The 10,682-nt window shown below is 37.1% G+C and overlaps 1 protein-coding gene across 3 annotated transcripts; it reads left to right on the forward strand.

The window, feature by feature from the left end:
• Window positions 1-316: 316 nt before the first annotated feature.
• LOC21396081 (polyadenylation and cleavage factor homolog 4) lies at window positions 317-7,945 on the forward strand. 3 transcript variants are annotated; one of them, XM_024168928.1, is made up of 9 exons: window positions 317-970; window positions 2,291-2,392; window positions 2,501-2,755; window positions 3,447-3,502; window positions 3,782-4,232; window positions 5,012-5,153; window positions 5,328-6,007; window positions 6,115-6,663; window positions 7,221-7,945. In XM_024168928.1, exons 1-9 carry the CDS (start codon window positions 617-619, stop codon window positions 7,263-7,265), a joined length of 2,634 nt encoding a protein of 877 aa, XP_024024696.1. In that variant the 5' UTR covers window positions 317-616; the 3' UTR covers window positions 7,266-7,945. The 3 variants fall into 3 exon arrangements, with proteins under 3 accessions (XP_024024696.1, XP_024024697.1, XP_024024698.1); XM_024168929.1 differs by having other exon boundaries at window positions 5,340-6,007; XM_024168930.1 differs by having other exon boundaries at window positions 5,346-6,007.
• Window positions 7,946-10,682: the final 2,737 nt, after the last annotated feature.

The following is a 10,682-nucleotide window of genomic DNA, read 5'->3' on the forward strand; positions in this document are numbered from 1 at the left end:
TCCGTTTGAGTTATTTGTCAGACCGTTGAGTTTAGACCCAGGAGGACATCAGAACAGTTTTACAACCGCTTGATTTGTAGACAAGTACAATACGATAGATCCGAATCCTGATAAGTCCATATCTCTTACCATACGGTCACTCATACTGTAATCAAGCGTCTAAACGTTTCATAAATTCGCCACGTAATCAAATAAAACAATTATAAACCCTTGCCAACTCCTCCAATCAGAATTCAGAACTGTTGATCAAATCCTTGTTTAAATCAACAATGCAGCACCGACCACGAGAAACGCTACGAAGATTAGAGAACAAAAAATTAAATTTTTTTAAAAAAAAAACACTTCTTTCACAGTTTCTTCTCGCGAATTCAATCCGAAGCAAATAAGGAAAGAAAGAAAGAGAGTAGAAATCAAGTAGAAATCCAACAAATCTCTCTCGGATTCGAGCTATTATATATATATATATATATGTATATGTATATACAACTTGTTTGATTTTTCTATGGTCGGAGAAAAGCTTAATTCAATTCTCTCCTTTCCGTGGCGGGACAAAACCCTAACCCTAATTCATACCTGGTGCGTTTTCTAGAGCGAAGTTTTCTTTTTGTTCTCTTTCATGGAATCGGAGAAGCTCGTGCTGTCAAGAGAAAACCCTAGGGCGGCGATTGGGTTTGCGCCGGAGCGGGCGCTGAACAAGGCCATGGCCAATGAGGTCGCTCAGAAGTCGCCGCCGTCGGTTCTCGACCGGTTCAAGGCTCTGCTGAAGCAACGGGACGACGACCTTAGGGTTTCGGCGGACGACGTCGTTTCGCTGCCGAGGACAGAGGAAATTGTGCAGCTTTACGAGCTGGTCTTGTCGGAGCTCTCCTTCAATTCGAAGCCCATCATCACCGATCTCACCATTATCGCCGGCGAGCAGAGGGAGCATGGGAAGGGCATAGCTAGTGCAATTTGCGCTCGCATTCTCGAGGTCTGTTTTGGTCTCTGCGGATTTGATTTTTCCTCTTTGTATGATTATGGGGAGTTTGCCGAATTTGTATTCCCCATTGAGATATCAAGGGGTTTTTTTATTTGTTCTTCTCTGTACTCGGCTCGTTTCCTTGCGTCTATTAATATATTGTTTATTTACTTTTGAGTTTTTGGACTTGTAAATTAGCTTTAATCCTTATGCGCCCTCAAATTTTATAGTCGAAATCCATAAAACCAAACTTCTCTTTAAGTGGTCTAAAATTTCTTACAATATTTTTTTACTTCTCTTGGTTATAAATGGCGAAGAAGATATAATAATTGAGCAGAATGACTGGGAAGATCCTGTATTCTTTTTTTCGATAATGAGCGAACTTAATTAATCAAATTACTAGATTTGTACAGGTTTTAACTTCAATAATTGGTGTTATACGGAAGAAACTTTGCCCACCATGAATTTTGTTTGAGAATTTATGATGCCGCTCTAGCTAGTAAAATTACTGTTCAAGTTGAAAGCTTTTTTATAGTTGGCAAATTTTGAGAACAGCTCTCAAGAGGAAAGCTTGTTGCATTATGTACAGCTTGCCCTTATATACTGAGCTTGGATAAAGGACTGAAAACTAACACTGAAGAATTGTTAATGCTGTTTATAATAGTCCTGCCTCCTTACACCTTAGAAAGTTATTACTCCGTCTCTTCTTATGAAGAAAGTTCATAGATGCGATTTACTATCTCCACAAATGGTTATCTTTTTAGCCAGCTTCTTTTAGCACTCATCGTTACTCTTGCATGTGAATATAGGGGAGTTGTCAAATTCGTGGAACTTTTGTCTTGATATCTTGTTAACACTTGTGCAAGCAGCCTAAAATGATGATACGATCTTGTCACGAAACTTTGCCTCATTTTGGAGATGTTAGTTAAGCATACGTCTGTACAATAATTACTCTCCACTGGATATACATAAAAGTTCCCTACATTCTGAAGTGGGAATTAAGTTTCTAGCCTCTGAAATCGTACAGTTAATAAAAAATGTAGCTTGTTATGCAATCTTACAGTTAAAAGAACATGTTGATACATATAGCTTGTTGAGTCTCTGTCTCGTACCCACCATGTTCTTTCTTGTTTATGTGTGTTTAGACTTTAGTCCTTTTATGTTTTATTGCGATGTTTACTTTGGTTACCAATTACACTAACTTATTTGTTGGTAACCATAGAGTACACATTTCCTTTGTAGATTCTGTGTGTGTTGGTGCCCAGTGGTAATGTGTTTCGCTTGATATTTGATAGCTCGTGTTCACCATTGTCGTATTCTTCTATTTTTCAGGTTCCTGTTGAGCAAAAATTACCGTCACTTTATCTTTTGGACAGTATAGTTAAAAATATTGGTCGTGAATATGTAAAGTGCTTTTCTTCCCGTCTACCTGAGGTGATCTGATAACAAACTTTTGTCCTTATTTTTCCTAGATGATCTGAGAACATGTAGAAACCTTACCATGAGGATCTCTAGTAACTAGTGCTTTTGGCTCTTGCTTAGGTATTTTGCGAGGCATACAGGCAAGTTCCCCCAAGTCAGCATCCTGCTATGCGCCATCTCTTTGGCACTTGGTCAACAGTTTTTCCACCTTCTGTACTTCACAAGATTGAAGCACAACTGCAATTTTCTCCATCTGCAAGCCAACAGTCATCAAGATTGCCCCCTTTAAGAGCTTCTGAATCCCCTCGACCAGCTCATGGAATTCATGTAAATCCAAAATATTTGCGACAGATAGAACATTCGGCTGCAGATAGTGTAAGTTTTACATTGAAATCTATCTTTTCATCCCTTCTCAGAATACCAAGGATTAGGCTGCTGCATTTATTTTGCATGTTAGGTGTACATCTAATGGTTAGAGAATAGAGATATTATTATTTTGTCCAATCCGATATGGCAAGTTATTGCTGCCACTAACGAAGTGGTAATGTTACATAAAATTTTGCTGATAGTATTTTTTTATTTGGAGGTTGAAGATGAGACTTAAAGTTAAAATGATGCACAAACTGCTTTGACTGGATTAAGATTACCTCCACCTCCTATCTCAAAAAAAAAAAAAAAAAGGCCTGAGAGAACTAAAATGCCATTATGAGTATTTGGTCTCAACTCCTATCCTTTCGTGATTTACAACCATCTGATCATTATTAAAAATTTGAAAGTCATCTTCTCATTATTTTATCCTTGTTTTCAAATCATGACTAAAGAAATATAATTCGGAGTGGGATTTCCCTATCATTGGATAATGCTATCAGGGACAAATATTTAGGTAAAATAAGGCATAGCGGTTTAATTTACGACATCATTGTAGTTGTGCCTGAACAAAGTTATGGCTTCTGAGCTCTGAAGTGGCCTTATTGTAAAAAGGCATTTATCTTTTTATGTTTTGTCTAGTGTATCAACTTTAGATGCAATATTATAGATTTATAATTCATGTTCATTATTTGTGCAGCTCATTGCAGGGGGGACTTCATCTCTGAAAATATATTCTCAAAAACCTGCCACTGGGTATGAAATATCTGACTCTTATTATGCAAAGGTTGTATACTCACATGTTGAAGCCCAGAGATTGAGCTCAACAGGAAGTGTGGGTCATACGGCTTTTTGGAGCTAACAAGCTGCATACATCTTCAACTGCTAGACTTGTGAGATCTATGTCAACTTCAAGTATTGTGTCTGTTAGGTCTCTCTATTGTCAGCAGTTGATGATTTTGCAGCAAAAACTTTTTATAGTTGAATATTGAAGGAATATTTCCATCTAACCATTGTTTTAATTTTACTTGACAGAGCAATTGGTAGAGATGATGAGCTGAGTAAGTGGCAGAGAAAACAGTATCATAATCAGAATCAGATTGAAGCTCCTGCTCCATACAAACTTAGTAATGGGCGTGAACGTCAAGGACCAAGAGCTTTAATTGATGCATATGGAAGTGATGATAGGAATACACCTTCAAGTGATAGGCCTTTGCGGATTGAGCGTCTTGGCACAAATGGTGTGGACCATCGGCCTTCTTCTATGTCGTGGCAGAATACTGAAGAGGAAGAGTTTGACTGGGAAGATATGAGTCCAACTTTAGCAGATCATGGTAGGAGTGAGGATTTCTTGCAATCATCGGTGTCATCCTTGAGAAGCTTTAAACCCAGGCCTGATATTCGGAACAGTTGGTCTGGTCAGGCTCAGCTACCTGCAGCAGATGATTCCTCCATTGTCTCTGAAGATGCAGTTCCTTCTCTTGGTGTATGCTTCCTCCGCTCATTCCCTATTTTTGTTGTTTAATGAGTATCTAAGAAAATCCAATATGGTATTCAAATCTTGTTTATATTTGCAAAAGAAACCATTAATTTAGTTATGTAGGTGGCTTTGGGTTTATGTTACTTCGTCATTGCATTCTAATATCTATGAATTATTCCTATGTTAATATCTTTTTTTGTTGCATTGCCATCTTGATCTTCTGTAAGCCTTTTTATTTCTGCATTCTTCCCTATTTGCTATTGTTGCTTTTATAGTTGGGGGATCCTTTTCATTGTCGCATAAGATAACCTTGATGTCTGGAACTGCTTGGTGTCTTCCCTTTTATTTAATTATTTATTTCTTTGCTAAAAGAAAAGCTAGAAAAAGTAATCTCTTAACATTTTGAAAGCCCTACTTTTGTTATTCTGTTACTTAATGCCAGTTATAGCATCCAAATACATTCTAGCAAATAGTTTTTACTTCATAAATTCTTTTTCTGATCACTTTTTAAAATTTTTTAACTACCTATTGAATGCCATTTCTCGTGCCGCTCTCATCATAAAGCCACAACTTTTTGTGCATATTAGCCCCTGAAAAAGGATGGAAAGTAAACTTCAAATTCTATACTGGTTCCATATCCATTTGTTATTTCATTTATTTTCAAATTCTATTGTTCACATGGAGAAGGTTCCTATTTGATTTGTTCAGTATGAAGAGACATTCATTATAGAAAGTAAACTCCAAATTTTGAGCCTAAAATAAAAAAAAACTGTTTCTCTCTGCAGTTTGGTCGTGGATTGCTGGGTAATATATCTAGATTTCAGAATGAGCCAAATCATAATCTGGTTTCTCGTCGTCCCCAAGAACCCTGGAACATGCCTCACCAACTCTCTCAGCCTTCCCAACACATAAATTCCAGAGGAAGAGGTATGAATTTCTGAATGCCCTCATTGGCATCTAGTGTGTCTTCAGGTGGTGAGAATATGTCCTCTTTTGTTGACAAGCTCCCAGTTGTTGATACACAACTTCATGTGCCCTTAACTGTTGTTTCAAGAACGGTTTCCTCTACCATTGACTTAATGAATGCTGACGCTCGATCAGTTTTTGTGCCAGCATCAGTCGTGTTACGACCTCCAGTACATGTACACACTTCCCACCCACTTCCCTTGCATCCGATTATGCCAACGCAAAACCAGCAGGGTCAGTATGACCGTATTAATTCAAGCAACCCTGTCAAGAATCAAGCGCCCAGTAAATCTTTATACAAGAGTGGTGGACAGCAGTTTGATAGTTTTGAGAATAAGGAACTGAGTTCAACAAAGTTGCCATATTTACCTATTCAGAATGCTATAGTGGCTCCTGTTAACCAGCAAAACCAAATGCAAACTTTGCAACCACAACTTCTTCCAACTCAGGAAGGACATAAGAATTACCTTTCCTCTCTGGCAGCTCCTGTGCCTCATCCAGTGATCCCAAACTTAGGTCATGGATACATATCACAAGGACGTGCGGCTTCTATTAGTACAGGTCTGACGAATCCTGTACCTCTTCTACCCTTGAACTTATCAGCCAACAATATCCGAAACAACTCTTTGAATTTACAGGGTGGAGGTCCACCACCTCTGCCACCTGGACCCCCTCCCAATTCATTGCAAGCAATACTTCCTCCTCACAATGCTGATACGGCCATCTCTAGCGAACAATCTGGGGCATTCTCTGGCTTGATTAACTCTCTAATGGCTCAAGGTTTGATCTCATTGACAAAACCCAATCCCGTACAGGTACCTCTGCGATTTTACCCTTCTTTCATGTATAGCTTGACTATTTAATTTATCTCTGCAATTTTGGCCTTGTCTAAACCATTTTGTTTGAATTTTTAATTTTTTAGGAACCTGTGGGACTAGAGTTTAATGTGGATCTTCTTAAGGTGCGTCATGAATCTGCTATTAATGCTCTTTATGGTGATCTTCAAAGACAATGCACGACCTGTGGCCTCCGATTTAAGAGCCAAGAAGAACACCGTAGTCACATGGACTGGCACGTGACTAAAAATCGAATGTCTAAGAGCCGGAAACAGAAGCCTTCTCGTAAATGGTTTGTAAGTACAAGTATGTGGCTTAGTGGTGCAGAGGCATTGGGAACTGATGCAGTACCTGGGTTTTTACCCACTGAGACCATAGTGGAAAAGAAAAGTGATGAAGAGATGGCTGTTCCCGCTGATGAGGATCAGAATGTATGCGCACTATGTGGAGAGCCTTTTGAGGAGTTTTACAGTGACGAGACAGAAGAATGGATGTACAAAGGTGCTGTCTATTTGAATGCAATGAACGGGTCAACCACAGGCATGGATAGGTCTCAGTTAGGTCCTATAGTGCATGCTAAATGCAGGTCCGAGTCTAGTGTGGCTCCCTCTGAAGGTTTCGGACAAAATGAAGGGGTATTTATTCCGTGTCTATACTTTTTTGCACTTATTTATTTATTTTTTTTCAGATAATTGCTACCGAGAAATGCTACCTTATTTTTTCTTTTTATCAAAACATTAGGTCTTTTGCTTTCGTGTTATTTTTAGAATCATTCCTTTACGTTTCCTTTTTATTTTGGATATAAAATTTGTACTTGTTTAAACTAGGCTGGTTTGGTTCCTTAAAAAAAAAAAACTAGCTTGGTTACTCTCTGGTGAGGTCTGAACTATGTATCAACTAGATGCTCTTAGGTGGGGAGCAACAATTAAATGGCCAGACAAAGTGATCGTTTAGCTTGTTTAATTTTATGAACTCAGGGAGTACTGTACAGAGCTACAGCACTTTCAGTGTTAGTATCTTTAAAGTAAAGATAGTAGGGGTATTAGTGATAGTTATCCTGTTTACAGTCTGGACGTTGAATGCCCTTGTATTTTTCACTTAGCTACTCCATGATTCATTGCACGCATTGCAGTTGCTACTTGCTAGTGGCCGCTCATCTTGACACTCACTTGATTGTTTCTGTGTTTTGCAGGGAGCTACTGAAGAGGGTAGTCAAAGAAAGCGATTACGGATTTAGTGTAGTTAGGCCAACTTCGATTTGTTCTGTAACTTATATTGAGTTTCTTCATGTTTATGGTACGCGCTTAACTTGTTTTTTACAATAGTGTTGGAGCTTGCCGTACCTTGGCATCTTGCCTGAATCTTGTACATGTATAGTTGGATTTGTACCGTTCACATCTCTAGCAACAAAGTTCACATTTTTTTGATGCAGTTTTGCGCGTATGACAATTTCTCCTCCTTCCTGACCGGAAACCCAGAGGCACATTTAGGATCTTTATTGCCTTAACAATTTCTTTATTTTTCACCATCTTCTGTTTTGAAGGATCATTTGGAAAAGCGAAGATCGAGCTATTGAGTTTTCTGGAATGTGTATATTCTGGCAGTTCTTGCCTAAAGGCATCTTTCCATGGGGTTGCATATATAGTGATCGTCCATTTCTGTAAAGCAGATTCCATGTACCAGCAAGGGTTTGCGCGTTCTTCGTGGCGCATTAGATTGATGATTGCAGCTTTAAATTCGTGAATTACTTAGAGCCTCTCCAAATTTTATTATTTAGTTTCTTATAGAAGAAATGTAGTATGTTCGAATTGTAGGGTCAGGATGATGTAATCTAATTTCTTTTATTTTCGGTAGTCATATAATTTCTATCAGTGAACATAATGTACTTTTGCTTCATTCAAGCCTTGATGAAATTCTAATGCAATGCCAGAGTTTGTTTATTTTAATTTTGGTTCTCTGTTTTGTGGTTGGCCTCCTTTTCATGAATGGTATGTAGCATCAGTCTTATTTCTCATTTGCCTTGTTGCCTTTGCCTTTAAAGTTGTATACTCCCCATGAATTGGTCTATTTTTTATGCCCTTAAAATTTCAATGTTCATAATTGCCTTGTGGCGTAGTAAGTACATTGGAGTCTTCTTGCTGGGTAAGGGCAACCTCTTCTATCCTCCATTTATTGGTCAGTCGAAAACAACACTCTTACACTCCAAAATGGGAGGAAAAGAACACGTTGGACGTTAACTCCTATTTCCCAAATTTTAGAACAAATGTTCCTAAGCCAAAAAAGAAAAAAAAAAAAAATTCTAGAACAAATAGTTATTCCTATATGCTTGTGTTCTTCTTCCCACCCAACAAGTTCTAGACCACATATTGACGGTGTCGAATGATCTTCAAATTGTGGTTCGCATCAAATTATAAAAGTATTTCAATGACAACAATATCAATTTCTAAAAGTACGATTTACAAACTTTATAATCCGAATATGTTATAAAAGGGAAAAAAAATTCTGATATGTGGACAAATGATTGCCTGCCTTCGAAGCGTCTCTCTCTCTCTCTATAAAAAGCATTTCTCTCTCTCGCTCTCTCTCTCTCTATAAAAAGCATTTAGAGCACTAGTCGTACGAGTTAAATAATAAGGAGAAAGATGTAAGTAGGTCAAAATTTGAGATAAATTAAAATTAATAGGTTAATAGTTTACATAAGTTAATAAATAGGTCAAATTACTGTTTTCGTCCATAACTTATCTGGTTATGAACCATAACTTGACAAGTTATTGTCCATAATTGTCCATAACTTCTCTGACTATAAACCATAACTTGATAAGTTTGTCAATAACTTATCTGGTTATGAACCATAACTTGACAAGTTATGGCCTATTAATTTCTTATTGTCCATAACTTCTCTGGCTATGAACCATAACTTGATAAGTTTGTCCATAACTTATCTGGTTATGAACCATAACTTGACAAGTTATGGCATATTAATTTCTATAACTAAAAATTAGCTTATATACTTTCTTAAACTTTTCATATTGACCTATTTTCTAATATTTCCCTAAATAATACTCAAATTTTTGCATTTAAGCAAAACTTTTTGTGCAATCTTATTTTCAAGTTGACATTTTTGAGGATGCTATTTTTTTATCAAAAATTTTACGTTGCAAAAGGCATTATTTCAATTTTCACTGCAATTGCTAAATTTTAACATATATTATTGTAATATTATCGTCGATAAACATTTTCATCTAATTGCATTAATGATTAAAATATGGTATCTTAATTTCTTTTCATACATCTAAGTCCATATATACAAAATCTTAATTTCACAACATCTTCATCCATTGTAAAGTTTTATTTTTAAAAAAAAATATATTTATAATTATATTACTTCAATGCCTTTTAAGACGTGGCATCAAATTACTCTTGATACAATTGAATTAGGAAAACGATGTAGATTAGTGCATGAAAATGCACCGTGAATACTACTTTTGATTTATATAATATTAAAATATTTAAGCTTTAATTAAATAATTTCATTATTTTTATTCATAATATTTTTAATTGGAATTTGTCTAGTTTTTGCTTAATTATTTATAGATAAAAAGCAGTGTAAAAAGCTACACAAAAATAAGCCATGAAAGCCATATTTTCAACCATCCGGAGCCAAGCCTCTCAGCCGAGCCGCACAAGCCATCAGAGAGAGAGCCGAGTCAATTGAGCCGAGTAGCTAAGCCGGCCAAGTCGCATCAGTCCGCGTGGGCCCCAGCTCTTCCATGTTCCCCGACTCTTCCTCGCGCGCGTCACCAGCACGCATTCTTTCAGCGCTCGCGTTTCTTCCACGCAAACGTCAGCACGCGTCCAAGGCTTTAATCCACGTGGATCCCACGTCTGCGTTGCCAGCCTGAGCTTCCAGTGAATGCGCGCCAGCTGTCAACCTTGTCCCCTGTTCTGACCGACGCCAGCTCCACTCCTTCCACTCCACGCACAACACGTGGCAATTATATTCCCTTCATCCAACCAAGCTTCGACACGTGTCCCCTTTGATGCTGATTCTGAATTTTCCCCCCAAAAATCAGGGCAAAATTACCATATTTCTTCCCCAAATCATATATTTGATTTCTCCTAATTTATGTGTAATTTTATTTTGTTTCCTTTTCTTTTGTAATTTTCTATTTTTATTGTTTATTTCCTTATTTGATAGGCAACCTCTTAACACTATAAATAGGAGGGTTAGCCTAAGGTTTCAGAAGCTTTTAATATTCAGTTTTCTATCGTCTTGCTGTCACTCTCATATTTTCTCTCTAGAACTTGTGAGAATGTTTTGCAAGCTAGGCTAGAGTTCTCTTGGTGAGGTTAGAGATGAACTTCTGTTGAGTAACCCAATTCGGGGTTTTGATTCCTTGTGCTGTAAAGTTCAATATCTTAATGAATTAAATCTCATCTATTTTTCTATTACTTTTCAAAATATTGTGTGCCAATTTTTATATAAGTTCAGTCACGCTTTTCTTATGTAATTTCGTCACGCATTGTTTTGTTATTCAAATTATTTTACAAATTGTCTTTTACTGCAATATTGTCAAGTTGATATATTGTCGATTTTAGATAACTTGTAATAATAATATTTCCGGAGTCAACATAGAGATTTAATTTATTCAAT

The sequence above is a fragment of the Morus notabilis genome, unplaced genomic scaffold (genome assembly GCF_000414095.1).
Source record: "Morus notabilis unplaced genomic scaffold, ASM41409v2 Scaffold637, whole genome shotgun sequence".
NCBI lineage: Eukaryota > Viridiplantae > Streptophyta > Magnoliopsida > Rosales > Moraceae > Morus > Morus notabilis.